General features: G+C 56.8%; 1 protein-coding gene across 1 annotated transcript; it reads left to right on the forward strand.

Annotated features, from left to right (window-relative positions):
* Positions 1-769: 769 nt before the first annotated feature.
* LMNA (lamin A/C) lies at positions 770-19,422 on the forward strand. The gene is made up of 12 exons (XM_010999470.3): positions 770-1,364; positions 12,381-12,537; positions 13,882-14,007; positions 14,275-14,445; positions 14,632-14,757; positions 15,298-15,518; positions 15,612-15,834; positions 16,296-16,403; positions 16,510-16,629; positions 17,066-17,155; positions 17,925-18,194; positions 18,486-19,422. The coding sequence occupies exons 1-12, from the start codon at positions 1,009-1,011 to the stop codon at positions 18,510-18,512; spliced, it is 1,995 nt and encodes a 664-aa protein (XP_010997772.1). The 5' UTR covers positions 770-1,008; the 3' UTR covers positions 18,513-19,422.
* The last annotated feature ends 1,814 nt before the right edge of the window (positions 19,423-21,236 follow it).

Consider the following 21,236-nt stretch of genomic DNA (forward strand, 5'->3'; position numbering starts at 1 on the left):
CCTAGGCAGTCTCTCTTTCCAAATGCTTGGGTCCGAAGGAAGGCAGCAGGGAACGGGAGGAAGTGCCTGGGTCCTATTCTCGGCCTTCTCTGGGGCCTGTGGCTTGTTGCTTGGGTCTAAGAACCAATGGTTGGTTTTGAAGAGAGATCAAATTGGGGCAGAAGATATGCAAAGAGTGACCCTAAACTCCTGGTCCCCACCCCAAATTTGAGGGTGTAAAAGGAACTCAGGATCCAGAACTTTGCTGCAGCCCTCCCTGCAACCACCCCGGGGAACCAGGCATTCCTTCCCCACCTCACCCTGGCATACTGAGATGCAGCTTTGAATGGGCTGCCCACGGGGGTGAGGCCGGTGGGTAGGGGTGACTCACTATTACTATGGGGAGGAAAGGGGGAGCCAGTGGTGGAAGAAGAGTGAGTCACCCTGATGGGCATCAGCCTCAGCCCTCCTTCCACTTTCCTGGATCTGCCCACTTTCCCTCTCCCCCCTGCCCTTTGCCCACCCACTCACACCCCTTGGCTCTGCCTTCTACTCCCGAAGGCCCTGGACAGTGGGGGCCAGCTTGCAGCTTGGAACGTTGAGCAGGCAGGGACCAAGATGGGAGCTTCAGTGAAGCCCCAGGCAGGCGGGGGTGCGCGAGAGAGGGTGGGGCTGGACTCCACCACAGCCAGGCGGTCCTCTTCTCTCCTCATCTCTCCCTCCCCCACCACTGTGGGTATGTGACGGCCCCTTTAAGAGCAGTAGCCCCTCCTCCCATTCCCTAGACCTATTAGAGCCTTTGCTCGGGTGCCGGTGACTCAGAGTGTTCGCGGGAGCGCCGCATCCACACCGGCCAACCCAGATCCTGAGGTCGACAGCTCCCGGCCCAGATCCCCACGTCTGCCAAGAGCAAGCTGAGAGCCAGCCGGCCGGCGCGCTCCCACCCCGAGCAGTCTCTGTCCTTCTGCCTGAAACCCGTGCCCTTCTCGGGACCTCTGCCCCGCGGGCAGCGCTGCCACCCTGCCGGCCATGGAGACCCCGTCCCAGCGGCGCGCCACCCGCAGCGGGGCGCAGGCCAGCTCCACCCCGCTGTCGCCCACCCGCATCACCCGACTGCAGGAGAAGGAGGACCTGCAGGAGCTCAACGACCGCTTGGCGGTCTACATCGACCGTGTGCGCTCGCTGGAGACGGAGAATGCAGGTCTGCGCCTTCGCATCACCGAGTCTGAGGAGGTGGTCAGCCGCGAGGTGTCCGGCATCAAGGCCGCCTACGAGGCCGAACTCGGGGATGCCCGCAAGACCCTTGACTCGGTGGCAAAGGAGCGTGCCCGCCTGCAGCTGGAGCTGAGCAAAGTGCGCGAGGAGTTCAAGGAGCTCAAAGCACGGTGAGTGCGCCCAGGTGGCGGTGTGCGGGGCAGGGAGGAGCAGAGAGGGCCAGTGGACTGTCGCCCCAGCCCGGCACCAGGCGGCTGATAACTTTGCCATGTAGTCTCCTCCCTCCCCGGAACTGCCCCCAGCGGTGACTGGCAGTGCCAAGGGAAATTGTCAAGACAGGACAGAGTGGGGAAGGGTCTCTGGGAGAGGGTGGAGTATATAAGCTATGAGGGGGCACCTGGGCCTAGTAGGGACTGGTGGCAGGGTGAGATTTACCAGCCTTTTGGGGCCTGGAGGAAGGCCTTGGGCAAAGCCGAACTGGCCCTGGCTAAGAAATCTGGGCACCCAGGATATGTTGGAGTGGGTGAAAGGGTCCTGTTAGAACTTTCTTGGCAGGTTTGGCACTGAGCCAACTTCCCCCAGCCTGGCTTTAAACACATGACACCCACTAAGACAGAGCTCACAAGCTGACAGATGTCCAGTGGTGCTGGAAAGAGGTCTCCAAGGCAGGTTGACCCTTTTTCCCTTGTGGGGGTATGGCAATGGCCTCCTTGGCACAACCCTTTCCAAGGTTCTTTCTAAGAGTTGGGAAGCTCTCCCTCACTCCCTGCGTGGCTGGGACCTTCCCTAGACTCTGACAGGCCCACCAAACAGCTCCAGGAGAGTGGCTGGCTCCCCCGCAGCTCCCACAGCCCTTGGCCTGCTTGGCCCAGGAATGCAAGGGAGGGAGGGAGACAGGGCAGAGGCTCCAGCTCAGGAAGTTGTGCTATGCCCAGGTCTGCACGCCCCCCTGGCCCTCTGCCTGGAGACTTTGAGGGTCAGATCAGGGGCCCTGTCCCTCCCTGCCTCCTTCCTTGGGATGAACCACTTTCATTTTCCCAGCCAAGCCGAGCAATCTTTGCTCTGGCCCGTCCTCTCAGCCACTGATTTTTTTTTTTAATCTTTGCCTTATTAAACTACTGGAATACAATGACATTTTTGAAATCCAGCCGTTGGAAGCTTCAGGCCACTCCTACCTCACCCATCCCTGCCCCACCCTACCGCACCCTCCTTGGCTCCTCCCTCTTTTCTAAAAAGGCCTTTGGAGCTGGGAAATTTAGGCCCTCTTTGGCCCCTCAAGAATTTGTTTTTCCTACTCTCTGTTCTCCTTTTCTCTATTGAAGACCTTAGCCAAAGAGCACTAATGGTGCTTGGAGATCCCTGGTGGATGGTGGAGGGGGCCCTATGGTTTGACTTCCTTTCTTTCCCCTTTCGTCTCCAAACTCATGGGCTTCCCAGAACCTCTATGTATTCCATGCTCTTTATACTCCTTTGCTCACCCCCTGCCCTAGGCATGGTGGGTGTGGCAGATCCATCCCCTCGTGAAGAGTAGATGGAAACTGTGTGGAAGATAGGTCGACTGTATTTCTGTTGACAGGGATCACCCCTGTCTTTGTCCACTGGCGACATGAATAACTTAGCAGGACAGACAGGCAAGCTAGAGGAGTCCCAGAGAATTAGTGTCGTAAACTAGTCCACTCAACTACCAAACTACTACCTTGCAGATCTCTGTGAAGGGCATTCTTGGCAGATCTTTTTCGGGGGAAGATGTTGATCAGGGAACAGGACGAGTGGAGTCTAAGGTCTCTTGCTCACCCAGCCACGCCAGACTGTCTCCTCTGCCTCTTGGTGCAGCTGTCCAGGCCTGGGACACCAGGCGGGTGTGTGTGCACGTGGGGCAGGGCCGGGGGTGGTGTGTGTACTTGTTATATTTAGCCACCTGCCTCTTCTCCCCCGCTGATCCTGGCTGGGGAGGCTGGGCTTCCGGAAAAGGGGGGTAGGTTTGCACACCTGGATTCTAGGCTGATGGGAGGCAGGATGGAGATAAAGGGGGCTCAGACACGGGTGCCTGTCCCGTTCCATGTCCCCAGTGAGAGAAGCCAAGAACTGTTCCTACCTTTTGTGTCTGCAGTGCTCAGGGTGAGGTCAAGAGTGGAATGAAGAATTTAGGAGAGGAAGAAAGGCATTGTCCTAACTCCTCCCACTAAAGCCTAGAGAGAAGGTGTTGTCTGGTTTAATGTTTAATTAGAGCTCAGAGTTCAGGGCCAGGCTTTGGGTTGGGATGCAGAGCTGTCTGTAAGATCTTGTGGTGATTCCTGGCCCAGCCTGAGTACCTTGACCACACCCAGGGGTTTGGGGTACCCTCTTGTCAGGTTAGGTTATAGGCTCCAAGCAGAAACACTCCCCCTGCCCACAAACACATACACACATTCTCTGCTCTGGAGCCAGAGGGATTTGGACACCTAAGTGTGGGAAGAATGAGGAGGTTAAAAGTATCAGGGAAGGCCTGCCTGGGGTCCAGGCTTGGAGCTAGGCCCCACCCCAGGCAGGGCAGCTGGGTGGATGACTCAGAAGCTTCCCCCCTCCCTCCAACCCTGGTGGCTTTACAAGAGATAGCAGGAGATAGGGTGGAGACAGCAGATGTCTTAAAAGGAGAGATGGGGGCCTGAATGTCTGCATCTTCTGCTCCCTGCTCCCCACTGCATCCTGGGATCCTTTCCTGCCTCCTTCCTTAGGACCTCTGGTGGTGGTACGGAACCGGGGCTCCTGGCGGGCAGTATGCACAAGTAGCTCTAGAGTTGAGTCCAGAGTTATAGGCTTAGGCTGCAGGATGGTGCCAGGGTCTGTGTCTTCCCATGCGGAACTGGAGGAGGAAGGCTGAGTCAGAATTGGGGAGATCCCAGGCCCACAAAGCAGAAGCACCTCTTCCCCACTGGACAAGGCCTGGGTGCCTGATAACTTCCTGAATTGCCCGCCTTATGTGGCCCCAGTAGTAACAGGCAGGGACCTGCAGGCCCAGGTTGATCCAAGCTCTTATCAGGATAAGAATAGCCAAAGCCAGAGAGGTGCAGAGGCTTGTCCCATGTCACACAGCAAGGGAGTGACAGGTCAGGACTTGAACACAAGCCACTGACTTCCAGTTGAGTGCTCATACCATTAAACCTTACTTCTCTAGCTTAGGGGACAGTTTGGAGACTCTAGAAGGTGGATGGGGTGACTGAGGCCCCCTCCTGCTGTCTGGAGATTCTGCTCTGGGACCAGTGTTGCCTTAATGTTCTGCTGTCCTTTAGGGCCTATTAACTCTTAATAGCCTTTGCCCCAGCCTGTACCTGGAAAGGCCTGCCAGGCCATGGACCATGAGACAGTGCTCTGGGATGCTGGTGATTCCTGTCTTGAGACTGTCTTGGGACTTGTCATGGGAATTGTCTACCTGGATTTGCAGAAGGCTATGTCCTTTGGCAGATACATAAGGATAACGGGGATGGAGACCTTTAAACATACCTGGGTCCCAGTCCTCACCTGAGGGAACTCCAGGTGTTATCTCCATTATCTCCACCCCCCACCCCCACCACAAGTCCACATTCTCATTCAGATGAAAAGAAGATGCAGCTAACCTTGGGAGCGGAGCAGTAAATACTTAAGGAGGGTCCTAGGGCCCCAATTGCCTTCCCACGATTGATGCCCCTGGTTGGCACATCCCCTGGCCTCCAGGAATCTGAGACTTACTCTTGCATGAGACATGCCCATTGTCCTCACTCCCAGTCCCACCCCCAGTGATTCAGTAGCTCAGTGTCAGGGCTGAAGCCAGGGACAGCTGGGGGGACAACTGGTAGGAGATGCCTTCACCTACCAGCTGTGCCCTCTGCTCTCCCCTGACCTCGCCTCCCTCCTCCCCAGCCCCTCACCACCTCAAGCAGCTGCAGCAGCCAAGACCAGGTCTGGCTCAGAGGCCCAGACACTGAGGCAGTTCATCCTGTTCTTACCTCCTTGGGCCCAGTGTACTGAAGATGACACAGGCCGAGCTCTAATATTCTTGGAGATAGCGGGAAAGAGGTTCTTCGGGGAGGTTGCAGGGTTTCCTACCCATTAACAAGAGGCAAAGTGGGCCACGGCCAAAATGACAGGTAGTGTGAGGCAGTAGAAACAGCCCTGGCCCTCAGTGTCCTTAGTTCTAGGCTTGGCCCTGCCACTAAATTGCTGTGCGGCCTTGAGCAAATCACTTCCCCTCTCTGGACTTCCCTAGCTATAAAAGAAAGGGGTTAGGGCAGAAGGTCCCCAGAAATCTCTCCAGTTCCAAAGTAGTACAGTGCCCCACAAAGTGAGAAAACAGTCCTCTAAAAATACCAAGCCATAAATATTAAAATCGAATATAATTATTAGCCAATGCCATTCTCAACAGAAATAATTCCACCAAGTTGTGGAATTAAAAGTACTAACACCCTTCTCTATTTCTTAAAGTTTGTTAGAAACAGTTAATTTACGACATTACACTCTTGGCTGATGCCTTGTTTTTATTGCTAGTAAGAAAGGACACTACGTTTTTAATACCTCTCCCTTCAGGACGTATCATGTAGGCTATATCTTGTGGGAGAGGGAGAGTCCCACGGACTTGGGTTAGGGGTAGAAGGGAGGACCTGGGAAAGGCAGGACTGTTACCTTAGTGCTGGCCAGGATTAGACAGCGTGAGCCCAGAGCCAGAGGGACGTGCAGGGTGACCTTGAACTGCCCACCTTCTACCCTTCCTGCGCCCATTCTGGCTCCCCCAACCAGAGGCCAGGGCTGTGAGGAGTTCTTGGTCCTTAACTATCTCTCAAGGAATGGGACAGTTTGGGAAGGAGGCAGGACAGGGTAAGGGGGCAGGGGCTCCCCTTGTCCGTTTGTGGGAGAGGAAGCCTGAATCCTGCCTGTCAAAGCCAGGAATAATTCTGGCTGGGATCCCAGGCCCGGCAGAGGAGCTGAGTCACAGTAGAAGGCAGATTAGAGAGTGGACGGGAGACCCTGAGCTTGTCCAGTGAGATAAAAAGGCTGAGGGGTGGCCCTTTCTTGAGAGCAACGGTGGGTGTTCTTGTAAAGTGGCAGCCAGAAGGATGAGGGTCTGAATCAGGTGGGGGACAAGTGGAGGGGGGAAGAACACAGGAGTCCCCTTAGGGCTGGCTTAGGGGAGCTAGAGACCCTTCATTTGGAGGGGCCCAGTTCTTGGCAGTTGAGGGGAGGCTGTTTGGGATCGCCAAGGCACCCTCTTCCTCCTCTGAAGCTCTAACGCTGCCACCCTCTGCTGGCTGGGAGAGAGCATTGCATCTTCCTAGGCTGGAGCTGGAATGCAGTGGGACCAGAACTCCTAGGTCCTCCTCCACTTCCTTTCTCGATTTCGGGGTGTGGCTCCCACCCCCTCCTGCTCTTGTCAGGGTTAATAACCAGGAGCTGCCAGATGGAGGGTTAATTCATCCTAAGAAGGGACTGATGAGTCGCTTTCTTGTGGGGATCCCCTAAATGTCTGTCCTTTTGGCCAGTGGCCTCCCTCCCTCCCACCCCCAGTACATTCTACCTCTTCCTAGGCCACCCTTCTCCCCTCCATGCCCCCACTTCTTTTGGTCTGTTCTCAGGCCTCACCGCTGCATTTTTTGACAACCGAGGAATGATTTCTGGAGAGACGAGCCAGAAAGAAGGGAAGTAGAATTTGGCAGGGGAAACCTGGAGGGAACGGTTGGTCAGGAAGCCAGCTGCCTGTTGTCCAGGACCCCAGCGCCCTGGCCTCTGGCTGCAGGCCTCTCCTGCCTCTGTGCAATGCCACGTTGATACACCCAGCAGCTGTGACTCAGGCCTGGCCCCCTGCCAGCCCCAGCGCCTCTGCTGGAGTTGCGTCTGAACATGTCAACAGGCCTCCTATCCCCCTTCTCAGCACCAGTTCCCCCATCCCAACCCTCCCTCTGCTTGGAATTGAGACCTGGCTTTGTCTGGGGCGAAGACAGCTGGGAGCCTGGCAGTTCTGGAAGGGGATCTGAGGGCCCTCAGACCCTGTGCATATGTGGCGGGTGTCACACCCAACGGAGGCACTCGGAAGCAGAGCCGAGGCGTGCCTGCTGTGGGTGCATGTGCCTGTGTGGGGAGGTCCATACTGGAGGTCTCCCATGTGCTTTCTAGGTGTCAGACATTCAGAACTTCATAGAGTAGGGTTTGGGGGAAGGCTCAAGGATTTTCTAAGTCTCTGAAACACCTGCCCCCTTCAGTTCCTCTCTTTGAGGTCTCCTTTCCAGAGAGCAATGGCGCCTTGAATGCCAGAGTGGGAAACCAGATGTCCCAGCCTTCCCACATCCCGCCCTTACCTGAAAGTGATGGCGGACCCACAGACCAGCCAAGAAACCAAGCAGTGGTTACTTTTGGGGGTGGGGGACTATCACACCTCAGCTATGGGAGTGTGTGACGTTTGAGGGCTGTTTCACTAGGTCTCTGTGTCATCGCTCTCTGACAAGGTTGTCTCCCAGCAATTGAGCCGGGTCGAAGTGTCTCCCAGGCTCTCTTCTTGGCTGTCTCTGTCTGCTTTCTGCGCCCATCACATGCGTCACACCATTTTCTGTGTCTGTCCCCTGTCTGCTGTGAATGTCCTCAGGTGACCTGGTGGCAGGTTTTTAGGGTCTGAGCGTGCCTTTCTCCAGGCCTTGGTTTCTCCATTTGTAAAAGGGCAGGAGTCAGTCCAGGGGGAGGTCCCCCTAGAAGCCTTGAGCATATGAACTCCCTAGTCTCAGGGCATTTGGGGACATACAGAAAAAGCACTGAGACACCTTATAGCATCAGTGGAAAGAGAATAAACCGGCAGGTACAACAACAGCCGTGGGCAGTTGGGAGAGGAGAAGAGGGTGCGACTGGAGCTGGAGGCACAGGGCTGAGGCAGGGCTCAGCTGAGGTTGGGGCCTGGATTTGGAGAGGAGAAAGGAGGGAAGGATGCATTTCAGTGGGAGGAGTTGCTGGAACAAAAGGAGGGGTGGCAGGAACGTGAGACCCGGCTTGGGGTGGCCGCAGGCGACGCCCTGTCACCTGTCAGGAAGTCCGCCTGGGCAGAGGTCTAGACGTCTACGTGGGTAGGGTAAAGCTCTCGTCCAGCCAGGAGGGCTGGGACTCCCCGCTAAGCGCCCAGCCCTGGCCTGCCCTGCCCTGCCCTGCCCTGCCCAGCCACAGGGGGCGCCCTTTCCTGGGAGGCGGGAAATGCGGCTCAGAGACCTCTGCTCGCTGGCCTCCCCTCCCCCTCCCGGTCCGTCTGCGCCGCCATGGGGAACTCCGAGGGCCGGTGAGGCTGGGGCGTGGGTCTGAGGGAGCCCCTCCACCGCCCCCTCCGCCATCTTCCCCTCCCATTTCTTATTTTTAGCCCCAGTCCGATGTCTCTGCTCCCCCAGTCTCTTCCTCAGCCCAGGGGAGGAAATGGGTGCCTCTGTATCTCGGGGCCTAGCGAGTTGCTCCCAGCAACCAGGCCCAAACAGGCTGGTGATTGGCCCTGGCTTCCACATCTGGCATCCAGACTGGCCTGAGAAGGGTGACTCAGCGGGCGGGTCAGTGCCTGGCCCAGTGCCCACTCAGCCCCTTTCCTGTGCTGGTGCCTTTCTTCCCCCAGAGCAGCCCCAGAGTCCTGGCCTGCCATGGCCCTGGAGCGGGCTTCCCTATCCCGCCAGCTTCAGCCTAACGGAGCCCCAGACTGGGCCACACCAGCCAGCTCCCAGCTCTCCTTTCTACCTTATTCTTTTCCTCTCTGCTACCCTGCCCTCCCCCACCCCACTCATCCCTCCTTTGGAGGTCAGACTTGCCAGCTGTGGGAAGAGTTAGAAACAGGATGCCCAGCCCTTGTTGCCTCACGAGCTCGCTGGGATGGGGAGCCACTCCTGTGCTGGAGGAGCCTGGCTGGCTCCTCCCTCTGGGAGGGAGAGAGCCTCCCACTGGCATGGCACAGGGCCTGGGGCAGGATGCGGGGAAAGCCAGGGTCTCCCCTGTGAGCACTAGAGGATTTCCCGACCCTGCCCGGGTGTTGTCTGCTTGAGGATGAGTCACCTGTGGAGCCCCTGGTTCCCACCCTTCCAGCTCCCCTTGCCTGCCCACCCTGTCCTCCCTGCCAGCCCAGTGCGGGGTGGCAGTCAGCACGTGCCGTGCCCAGCTTTCCCACTGCCAGCTCCCAGTGGACTCGGGCATGTGCGGCACCACCACCCTGGCCTGCACACTTGGCCAGTGTCTGCTTGTGGTCCCTGCCGGGTCCCTGAAGACCCCAACTAGGGAAGGAATGGCGTTCAGAGCCGGTGGGCAGGCAAGACTCGGGGGGAGGTAGGAGAGGCACTGGGCTCTTGGGGAGTGCGTGTGGCTCCCTAGCCACAGAGCTCCTGAGGTCTGAGTCATGAGCCCATGGGTGATAGTGGCTTCTTCCCCGCAGAGGGGAGCTCCCCAAGCCTAACTGAGAAAACCACAAGGGCTCTAACTCGCTTCCCTCTCTTGGCTCGTGGTTTCCCTCATCTATAGGGTGTGTCTTAGTCCTTTCTCTGCATCTCTTTTAAGTGCTAATCAAAGCCTCCAGGAGGGAAGGGGAAAATAGCCACCTTAATTTCTTTGGAGGCTATCACAGCGTGGCAGGTGCCCCGAGCAGCACTGCGCAGATTTCCAGCTCTGCTCCTGACTTGCTGCAGGTCCCTGGACATAGCTCTCTGTTCCTCAGTTTCCTCAATCACGTAGTAATAGCCCCTGTCTCACAGGAAAGCTGCGGAGATTGAATGAACATTGTGCTGTTTAGAGCAATGCCTGGTACACAATCAGCTCTGTTTGCTGCTATTATGTTAGTATTAGTATTACTACCACCCCACCTTTGGGAGCAGTAGGAAGTAAAGAGGTTAGTGAAGGACAAAATCCTGCAGTTGTCAGACTGAGCTCCCTGAGGGCAGGGACCACGCAGCTCTGTTTTCCGCTGTCTGCCTGGCACTGTTGCAGGAAAGGTATTTCCAAGGAGAACTCCTGGAGTCTCCTGGTGTCTGAGGAGGCAGAGGAGGCGGGACTAAGGAAGAGACATCTTGAGATGTCTTTTGAAGGCATCCTGTCACTCCTTCCTGATTCTCCCAGCTCAGGCTGGCTGGATCTGGGAGCCTTCTTTCTCCTGCTGACTTCTCGGCTCTCTGTAGACCTGTGGCCAAGAAAGGCAGTGGAGGAGGAGGAGTCCTGATCAGTAGCCAGAACTGACGATGACCCCTCCCAGGTCCCCGTAGCTGCTTGCTGTGCTTGCCACTGGACCCCTCACCTTCCTCCTCTGCGCCTCAGTTTCCTCATCTGTAAAAGGAGGGGGTTAAGCTGAACCTTCGCTAAGCTCCTTCTAGTTCTCTAAATTCAGAGAGCCTCCCAGCACAGCCAGCTGCTGTCGTTCGCCTGCAGGATAGAGAGGCCTCTTCTGGGAAGTCCCTGCCAGCCTTGGAGTCGGCCCAAGGAGCTCGGAATCTATGTCTGCCGCGTCGCTTCACTTTACCAGCGGTTTTTCTTCTTTTTCCCTCCTCCCCCTGCAGCTGCCTCAGCTTCGGAAAAGTTCTGAAGTCATGGAAAGTTGGGGCTGTGCTCCCAGCCAGGGGCTGGGCCGGATGGCAGCCAAAACCTGAGCTGGGTTTTGACTTTATTTTTAGCTTTTCTGGCTGAGACGGAGGAGGGGAGACATCCTCCAGATCTGGAAGGGCCTCTTTTCACGGGAGACAGACACTGTTGCATGAAACAGCTTGTTCTGAGATGTGGCCAGAGGCCTGGACAGAGCAAGTGTGCAGGCTAGGGGCCCTCCCTCCAGGTCTTTGTGTCCTTCCCCTGCCTGTCTGGGCGTTGCTCTGTTCCCCTCCCAGTGGAGCCCAGTCAGAGGGGAGGTGACTCCTATTTGAAATCTCCTGAGCTGGTGGCAGAAGAACACAGCCTCAGTCTCGGCCCCTCCCTCCAGGGCTTCCTCGAGTCTAGCCTTCTCCGTCCTGCTTCACAGTGAATTGTTGGGTCTCTTGGAGCTGAGGGCTTTGGTGGTAGGAGAAAAATGTTGGCAGGGCCACTTTTCTCCTTTCCAGGATAGATTTTTCCCCCTGCCCACGTTTGGTTTTCCTTTTTTCCATCTGCCATGGTTGGGTTGTGCTTGAAGTCTGATGAATTACAGATGGCAGCTGGGCCCAGGCCCCTTGATCTTTCCTTCCACTCCCTGGGTCTAGTGCTTTCTCTCACCGTGCACTGGTGAAGGGATCATTATATCTGGAAATCTCTTGGATTCCTCAGAGGTCTTTAAGAAAATGGGACCCCTCTATTTCTCTAGGTCACTGTCCAGCAAAAATAATCATGGGCCCAGAAAGGGAGGGAAGTCCGAGGCAACCCCTGTTTGGTTGGTTCTAGGAAAAGCTTTATCCAATTTGAGGAGTGGGGAGGTTCAAGGCTGGAGCCCAGATGGACTTGGAGGCCTGGGGGCCACATCTGGAGCCAGATGATGAGGCTTGTAGTCAGTGGTCTGGCTCAGCAATCTTAGACTCTGATGAGGCCCAGAGGGAGGGAGGCTGGAAACCCTGTGCTCTGCCCAGGTCAGGGGACCAGACTGGGTTTGCAAAAGGGGTCAGTATCATTCCTGGTTGTCCTCATCCCAGGTCTCCCTAAGTTTTAACCAGACTTTTCCTCCCCACAGTCCCTGGTGTGTAAAAGGGACTAGAGGAGGTGACCGGCCTGTTTAGGGCTCAGGCTGAGAAGCATTAGGGACCCATGGACCCCGGGGCTGGGAGCCTGGCTGTCTGGGTCCCCGCAGGGAAGGAGGTTTAGCTGAATGGAAGGTGGGTGGAGTCAGGGGGGAGAAGGTTAAGGCCCTATGTGGGAAGGGGCAGGAGACAAAGGTGGCTCTGTCTCTTTGGGAAGGAATGGGAGGGGGGAGAGGGAAAAGCATTCATCTCACGGGATCCAGCTTTGCCCTTGGCCCTAGGCACGTTCCTGAGCACTGAGTCATGGGAAGGGTGGAGAAGCAGGAAGGGGGTTTAGGGGACCTTGGGGGAAGTGGGAGTCCAGCCCCAGAGGCAGGCAGATGCAAACAAACCAAGGCCAAGGATGCCCTCTCCTGGCAGTTTGAGGGACAGCAGGGCCGGACCCCACAGCTGACCTCCCAGGAAGTGACTTGTCTCTCTTCCTGGGGGACCTGGCTCTCTCTAGGGACACAGACTCCTTCTCTTAAGCCCACTCTTCCCTTGCTTCTTTAGCAATACCAAGAAGGAGGGAGACTTGATGGCCGCCCAGGCCCGGCTCAAGGACCTGGAGGCTCTGCTCAACTCCAAGGAGGCAGCGCTGAGCACTGCTCTCAGCGAGAAGCGTACGCTGGAGGGCGAGCTGCATGACCTGCGGGGGCAAGTAGCCAAGGTGAGGCCTGCCTGTGACCCCACCAGACATCTCTGGCCCCCCATCCCCAAACAAATGCACACTCTTCCACCCCAGGTGCTCTCAAGAGCTGCCTGGTCTGACCTGCTGCACAGCATCAGAACCAATCGTGTCCTAGCGTCGTTGTACCCATTCAGACAGCACTTCTTCCTTCTTTGTGGCCTGTGGCGTCTAGCACGGTGAATTTAAAAGAATCCACAAGCTCTTTCCATTCAACTTTGCAGTGAATTGTGCCTGGCCCTGGATCCCTCCTGGTTTGGCCCTCCTATAGAGAGCTGTGACCTCTCTGGAAGACAGGAGAGGAGTGTAGACCACCCACAGAGCCCAGAGTTGGGAGCTGATGGTTAATCACATATGGACCATGTTCTTAATGCTTGGCATGTGTATGGTGGTCTCTACTTTCAAAACACTTTGCTATCTATTCTAGCCTCTAATCTCTCACGTTACAAGCTAAGGAACAGAATCAAAGATGCTGGCTTATTCCCAGCCTCACAGCCTCATCTGCTCAGAGCAGAGCCAGGACTGGAGTCACTTGCTAAACATCTGTCCTGGGCTCTCTCCCCTCCCCTCCCCTCCCCTCCCAGGCCCTGCCACCATGGTGCACTGTGGAGAGACCAGAGAATGCCAGTGGGTTGACTTCAAAACCAGGGCTGGGCCATTCTCCCAGGTCTCCTGCTTCCAGCTCTGCCCTGCCCCCCAGCCCTTCCCCGCTGCACTGGCCAGCTTTTGCTTTCTAAGATGAAGATCTAAGAAAGATGCTCCCCTGCTCAAGCTTCAGAGGATCTTTTTGTGGCAGATGAGGTTGCATCTCTCCATGACCCAGTTCCTGCCTTCCAGTCTGGCCACTTTTGCCATCATGCTCCCCCTGGGCCCTGTCCTTGAAGCTTCAGCAGTACTGAGCCTTCTGAAGACTCTGAGGTGCACGTGTGTGCCTTCCTGCCTCTGTGCCTTTGCACTCGCTCCTTTCTGCCCCTGCAGTCACGGCAGTGTCCCTCCCCAGGCCCCACCAACCCAGCTTTCAGAGCTTAGCCTCTTGGAGCCCTTCCCAGAATCCCCTTTACCACCCCAGGCACACTTTGGTTCCTTCCCTCATCCCTTGTATACTGTGGACGTACTTCCTTTATTGCGGTGGCTATGTTGTAGAAAGAGAGGGGACACTATCTTTTTTTTTTCTTAGCACAGTACCTACCCAGAATCCTTCCTGTGAGTGAGTAGATACCATTACCACTGTGGGCATCCAAGGCTCTCACAGCCCCACTTCTCAGCTTCCTTCCTGCTCTGATGTTCTATGACCCCTCTCCCTGACCTCTGCCCCCTTCCTCTCAGCTCGAGGCAGCCCTGGGTGAGGCCAAGAAACAACTTCAGGATGAGATGCTGCGGCGGGTGGATGCTGAGAACAGGCTGCAGACCCTGAAGGAGGAACTGGACTTCCAGAAGAACATCTACAGCGAGGTGGGGACTGCGCTCTGCAGACTGGAGGACTAGGGCTAGGTCGTGACAGTCATCAGAGTTGGGGCTGGGGGATCAGCTGTGTGCAGAGCTCCCCTGCCTGACTCCCTTGTGCTAGAGGATGGAGAGTGGGGGATGGCCAGCCCCGAGGTTAAAGAGGGGCTTACAGTGGCTCTGCTCAGGGTTAGGATTGGACCGGGCGCTTGGCCACCTGGGTCTCATCCTCAAGAGACTAGCTCTAATTTTGGTTTCTGGGTCCAACCCTTCCAGGAGCTTCGTGAGACCAAGCGCCGCCATGAGACTCGGCTGGTGGAGATTGATAATGGGAAGCAGCGGGAGTTTGAGAGCCGGCTGGCTGACGCCCTGCAGGAGCTGCGTGCCCAGCACGAGGACCAGGTGGAGCAGTACAAGAAGGAACTGGAGAAGACCTATTCTGCCAAGGTGCTTGCTCTCCCCTGGCTCCCTTGGTGCGCCTTCCCCCAGCAGCCCTCCCCTCTGCCCACCCTGAGATGTCCTGTGGGGGATTCCTGGGACCTGAGACTGCAGCAGTGCTGCCCTTCGCAGGTCCCTTCCCTCCCTCCTGTCCTCCCGATCCCTGCAGCCCTAACCCTGCGTCCTCCCCTCCAGCTGGATAACGCCAGGCAGTCAGCCGAGAGGAACAGCAACCTGGTGGGGGCTGCCCACGAGGAGCTGCAGCAGTCCCGCATCCGCATCGACAGCCTTTCGGCCCAGCTCAGCCAGCTCCAGAAGCAGGTGATGGTCCCATCTCACCCCTTCCCCCATCAGCCAATAGTCTGTGCAGGATGTAGGGTGGAGGTCCTGAGGAGGGGAGAGTAGAGGACCGAACATGCCCCTAGGACCACAGACTGAGTAAGAAGCCTAGGATTTGGAGTCAGATGAGCTGTTTGCTATTCCATGACTACCTCTTATCTTGCCTGTATGACCTTCACTCCTCAGAGCCGTGGTTTTCCCATTTGAATATGGAGATCGTTCTTACCATCCCTAACTCATAGCTCTGCCACCAGACTCAATGTGAGGTGTTAAAAGCATCAGTGTTCTTCTAGCTGGCTGTGCCATTTGTGGCAGAAGGAAATAGGTTCCAGCCTCAGATTAAGAGATTTCAGTTAGATATGGAGGACTCCCCAGTCACCAGCCCAGGCCGCATTAGAGCCCATGAAAGGCTCTGATGGGAACCTGGATATACTGGAGACGGTAGCTGGGTGACCCCTACCCCTTGCGTCTTCATGCCTGGGGCTCTTGGGAGCTCATCAGACCCCCATCCCTCTCACCTAGCTGGCAGCCAAGGAGGCGAAGCTGCGCGACCTGGAGGACTCACTGGCCCGCGAGCGTGACACCAGCCGGCGGCTGCTGGCGGATAAGGAGCGGGAGATGGCGGAAATGCGAGCAAGGATGCAGCAGCAGCTGGATGAGTACCAGGAGCTGCTGGACATCAAGCTGGCCCTGGACATGGAGATCCATGCCTACCGCAAGCTCCTGGAGGGCGAGGAGGAGAGGTGCGCTGTGGAGTAGTTGGGGAGGTGCTAGCCGCCACCTCTGGCCTGCGACCAGCCTTGACTAGGCCCCCCTCTCTGTCTCCCCCTCTGCAGGCTACGCCTGTCCCCCAGCCCCACCTCGCAGCGCAGCCGTGGCCGTGCAGCCTCTCACTCCTCCCAGACACAGAGTGGGGGCAGCATCACCAAAAAACGCAAACTAGAGTCCACCGAGAGCCGTAGCAGCTTCTCCCAGCACGCTCGCACCAGCGGGCGCGTGGCCGTGGAGGAGGTGGACGAGGAGGGCAAATTCGTGCGCCTGCGCAACAAGTCCAATGAGGTAGGGCCCCAAGTCAGGACTAAGGGACTACAGCTGGGTTAGGAAGGACACCTGAAAAGTGAAGGGAGGAAGTTTGAGGGGAGGGCTGTTCCTCCTGTCAGAGGCAGACCAATGTGGCTATCTCCTCTATACCCTAGTTCCAGGCCTGGCTCTAGGACTCATCATTGGCTGTGAGACCTTATGCAAATTATTTAACCTCTCAGAGCATCAGTTTCCTCATCTGTAAAGTGGGCATGAATGATAGTCCCTAACTGAGTCCTTGGGAAGATGAAAGTATTGAGTGTGTTTGGCACAACATGAGCACCCACAGATCGTGGCTGTTATCCTTGAGGCAGGGAGAGGGGCAGGGAGAGGCAGAATAGAGGGAGAGGCCTCTGACTGAGGCCTGCCTGAGCCCTTGAGTGAGATAAACCCAAGAGCCTGTATGAGCCTCCTCCACCTTCTCCTTTCCTCCCTGGCAGGACCAGTCCATGGGCAACTGGCAGATCAAGCGCCAGAATGGAGATGACCCCTTGCTGACCTACCGCTTCCCACCAAAGTTCACTCTGAAGGCTGGGCAGGTGGTGACGGTGAGTGGCAGGGTGTGTCGGACTCTGGGTGGCCTTGGGTGAGGACAGGTTGGCCTGAGGATGGGAGTGCTGGAGTGAGTGCCCTTCTCTAATTCTCCCTCCCCAGATCTGGGCTGCAGGAGCTGGGGCCTCTCATAGCCCCCCTACCGACTTGGTGTGGAAGGCACAGAACACCTGGGGCTGCGGAAACAGCCTACGCACAGCTCTCATCAACTCCACTGGGGAAGTGAGTATGCCGCAGGCTGGCCTCTTGCTGGATGAGGCTCCCCCAACGTCCAAAGTTGGAGCCAGCTGCCCCCAACCCAAAGGAGCCCATTCAGGGCCACTTTCTCCCAGCTTTCCTGTGCAATCTCAGGCCCCAAACTCTCCACCCAGTGGGCAAACACAAAGATACCTCCCCCAGCAGCAGAAGGGGAGGAAGTTAGACAGTGAGGTTTGTTAAAGGCAGACCATGCTTCTACCCAGAGAGGTCGACAGTGTCCCTGTGGGGTAGAAACAGGTTCCTTGGCTCCAGTACCACAGAGGACAGAGTAAGCAGCAGGCTGGACAGAGGGCAGACCATGAGAAGATTCTTCAGTGGTCACTGTGGGTGGATAGGCTCCACACCCCTCCCCGCTGCCCTGACCCACTAACCCCTGGGCCTGGTCTCGTTTCCCCGGCAGGAGGTGGCCATGCGCAAGCTGGTGCGCTCAGTGACGGTGGTTGAGGACGACGAGGATGAGGATGGAGATGACCTGCTCCATCACCACCACGTGAGTGGCAGCCGCCGCTGAGGCCAAGCCCACGCTGGGGCACCCAGCCAGGCCTGGGGACAGCCTCTCCCCGGCCTCCCCACACCAAAAATCTTTTCATTAAAGAATGTTTTGGAACTTCACTCGCTGCCCTGGCTTTTCTTCTCTCTCCTCCCTATACCTTGAACAGGGAACCCAGGTGTTTGGGTGCCCTACTCTGGTAAGGAAGGGAGTGGGAACTTTCTGATGCCATGGAGTCTTCCCATGGGAGCCGTGGACAAGGGTCTGGATTTGTCTCCCAGGACAGGGACGGGAGGACAGATGTGGGGCACCCAGCCCTGCCTCTCTCCCCCCATTTCTGTTGCATGCATCTCCTTTCTTGTTCCCTCCCCATTCCTGTCACATGCATGGCCTCTCATTTTAACCCCTTTTCCTGGGAGAACAGTCTCTCTTACCCACACCCCTTCCCAATTAATTTTGCATGCCAGCTGCTCTACAAGCTTGCTCACACTCCTTTCCCTCTTAAAACTTAGAGTAGCTAGGACAGAGTCAAAGCCACAACTCCCATTCCCTGTCCCTAAGTCTTCCTGACCCTTCCCCCTTTGCATGTCCTCCCTGCCTCTTCCCAGTCCCGGCCCTCCAGTTAGGTCGCCCTGTTAGGTTACTTGAGCACAGAACCCCACCTTCCTGCCGGGCAACAGGAGCCTGCAGGAGCGCAGAGCCTGGGTGTCGGGCCTGAGTGGTCAGTCCCAGACTCGCCGTCCCGCCTGAGCCTTGTCTCCCTCCTCAGGGCTCCCACGGCAGCAGCTCGGGGGACCCCGCCGAGTACAACCTGCGCTCCCGCACCGTGCTGTGCGGGACGTGCGGGCAGCCTGCCGACAAGGCGTCTGCCAGCGGCTCGGGAGCCCAGGTGGGCGGATCCATCTCCTCTGGCTCCTCTGCCTCCAGTGTCACAGTCACTCGCAGCTACCGCAGTGTGGGGGGCAGTGGGGGTGGCAGCTTCGGGGACAGCCTGGTCACCCGCTCCTACCTCCTGGGCAACTCCAGCCCCCGAACCCAGGTGAGTTGTCCCTCTGCCTCCACACCCCTTGTGGGCAGAGGACCCATGTCCTTGAGGGTTAGGACAGGGTGGCCCTGCAGGGGGTGGAGAGCCTTCTCTTCCGCAGCCCGGGGGAGTGGGAGCCTCCTCCCCGCAGCCTAAGATCTTAGCTGGTTGGTTGGTTGCTCCTGCGTCCTGCCCCTCCCGTCTGAGCCCCAGATTGGAGGGCAGGGGCAGGGCTGGGGTTAAGGGGAGGGAGGGCACGGCTGGGTCCTGCCGCTCACACCTCTTCTCTTGTCTCTTCTCTCTTAGAGCCCCCAGAACTGCCGAATCATGTAACCTGGGACCTGCCAGGCAGGGGTGGGGGCGGAGGCCTCCTGCTTCCTCCTCCCTTCATGCCCATCCCTGCCCTGCACCTCATGGGAAGGGGCTTGAAGCCAAAGAAAAATACCCCTTTGGTTTTTTTTCTTCTATGTTTTGTTTTTTTTTTCTAAGAGAAGTTATTTTCTACAGTGGTTTTATACTGAAGGAAAAACAAGCGCAAAAAAAAAAAAAAGCTTCTATCTCAAGTCCCCCGTCCTTTTCCCTGCTTCCAGGAAACTCCAAGTCTGCCTTAAAACCAAAGAGGGAGCCAAGGGAAAGGGCTGCTTTTACAGAGCCTAGTTTCTGCTTTTCTGCCCTGCCTGCTGCCCCCACCCCGGGGACCCTGTGACATGGTGCCTGAGAGGCAGGTGTGGAGCCTTGTCCGCCAGCCACCAAGGGAGGAAGGCTGAGCCAGGCCCCGGGCCAGCCCCCATCGTTCCACTACACCTGGCTGAGGCTCCTCCGCCTGCCCCGCTCCCAGCCCCCCTGCCCCCAGCCCCGGGGTGACTGGATTCTCCCAGGTACCAGCTGCGCTTGCTTTTTCTGTATGTTATTTAGACAAGAGATGGGAATGAGGTGGGAGGTAGAAGAAGGGGGAGGAAATGTTAGTTTGAGCCTGCCTTCACCCAGCTTTAGAGCTGGAGGGGTGGGGGTGGGCTCTGCCCAGTCACTGGAGGTCAAAGTCAAGTGGGTGTAGGGGAGGAGGGAGAGGGAGACCTACTAGAAAGGGGGAGAGCCTGCTGGGGCCCCACCCCAGAGGAGGAAGGTGAGAAGGGGTGGAGGGTGGGCGGCAGTGGGTTTTGGCATACACTAAGGAGCCCCTTGCCTCCCATTTCCCATCTGCACCCCTTCTCTCCTCCTCAAATCAATACACTAGTTGTTTCTATCCCTGGCTTGTGGTGTCTGTCTTTGTTGGTGGGCGTCACTGTGTTCCTAGGGGCAGACACACACATACACATGCCCCACTTGGTCTCCTGCATCCTCACGCTGCCCAGCCTTGGCCCTGCTCTAGGGGAGGTGCAGTGAAGCCCTCAGAGCTTCAGGTGCACATCTGGGCACCCAGTGGTGGCTGATGGGGAGAGCCTCTGACATAAGCATCACCCACCCACTGCGGGGCTCTCTCCCTGTGAGTCCCTCAGAGAGGTAGTCCCTCAAGGAGGGATTTCCTTTCTCCCTTCAGCCAGCCAGCACTTACTGAGCACCTTCTACATGCTGGGCCCTGAGCTCAGCATGAATCCTAAGACATACAATATGGACCCAGTCTGAGGGTAGTGTGATACCTCAGGACCTGGGGCAAGGACAGATGGGGAGGAGGGAGTAGAAGCCAGTGAGAGCAGCAGAAAAGGAGCAGGACTGACTTTGTGAACAAGCAGTTAATGGCCCTTTGGGCCACGTTCCATGTTCAGCTTGGGGACAAGGAAATGAACAAGACAACACTGTCAGTGTCCTCAGGGACCTGCCAGAAAACATGGACTGCTGTGGACAAGGAGATGTGTCAGGTGAAGTAGGAGCCTCAGAGGGGGAGGCCTATAATCTCCAGGGATGAAAACCCCAGGCTGAGGGAAAGGGCCCCAGACGGAAAATGAGCTATAGAAACCAACCTTTCTCTGGCCCTTCATAGATTCCAAAGTGTCTGTGCTATTTCATTTGATCCTCATACTACCTTGGCAGGTAGTTATTGTCCCCTTTGCCCCTGGAAATGGGGACTCAGAGTTAACTTGACAAAGCCACGCAGCTGGTAGGTGGCAGAGATCCCAGGGTCCTGTCTGCAGACCCCTGCTTCTGTGACATTATGCTCCCCCTCTGAAAAAAATAGTGATGATAAAATACAAGTTTATACTCCCTGGAGCAGAGGAGTTGAGCCTGCCCCAGTCAAAAGTCAGTGAGACAGAGCATGTCTGGGACTGCGGAGAAACGAAATGAGTGAGAGGAGAAAAGCATCCAAAGTCCTGCAGGAAAGCCCCAGACTGAGACCAGGCGCCTCTGGGAGAGGGATGCTGAGATGATGGGGCATGGGCTTGAGGAAGCAGTCTTTTCCTGTGGTGGACAGCTTCGAAGAAGGAAACTTCCTCTCCCAGCCCACTGCGAAGGCCTCAGTGGCCCCCGGTGCATCAGCCGAGTCGTCCCTTCCAAGGGTGTCCACATGCACTTCCCGGGCTGGACACCCGGGGGCGCCAGAGCCCCACCCACTCGGGTTCTGCCCCCTGACCCCCTACCGTGCCTCTTCTCACCCCCCACATCCCCACATTTAGCTTCGCCCCTCAACCCAGCTGAACCTCGTGGATGGCGCACGGTGAACTGGGAAACAGCAGGACCAGCAGGCAAGGACCCTGCTCTGGAGGAGGGCCGAGGGATAAGGCAAGTCTGTAAAAACTGCAGCAAGCTGTCCCCCGCCGTAGAATTCGCAGCTCTGACTCCGCGCAGCTGCGGCGTCGCGCACGTGGTTACCCACGTGATGCTCCACACACAGCGGACCACGCTTGACTATTAAAAATTTTTTCGTTGTAGTTAAAATGTAACTCACACTCTAGTAAAACGGAAAACACAGGTAATCACAAAGAAGAAAAAAGAAGTCATCCCTTTTCAAGCACCCAGAGGCTACGGATGGATTTCCTTCCAGATTTTTCCCCCTGAATATATACTTAATATAGCCAAGATCTCACTGTGATTTAAACTTTGATTCTGCTTTTCTCAGCTTTT

The sequence above is a fragment of the Camelus dromedarius genome, chromosome 23 (assembly GCF_036321535.1).
Source record: "Camelus dromedarius isolate mCamDro1 chromosome 23, mCamDro1.pat, whole genome shotgun sequence".
Lineage (NCBI taxonomy): Eukaryota > Metazoa > Chordata > Mammalia > Artiodactyla > Camelidae > Camelus > Camelus dromedarius.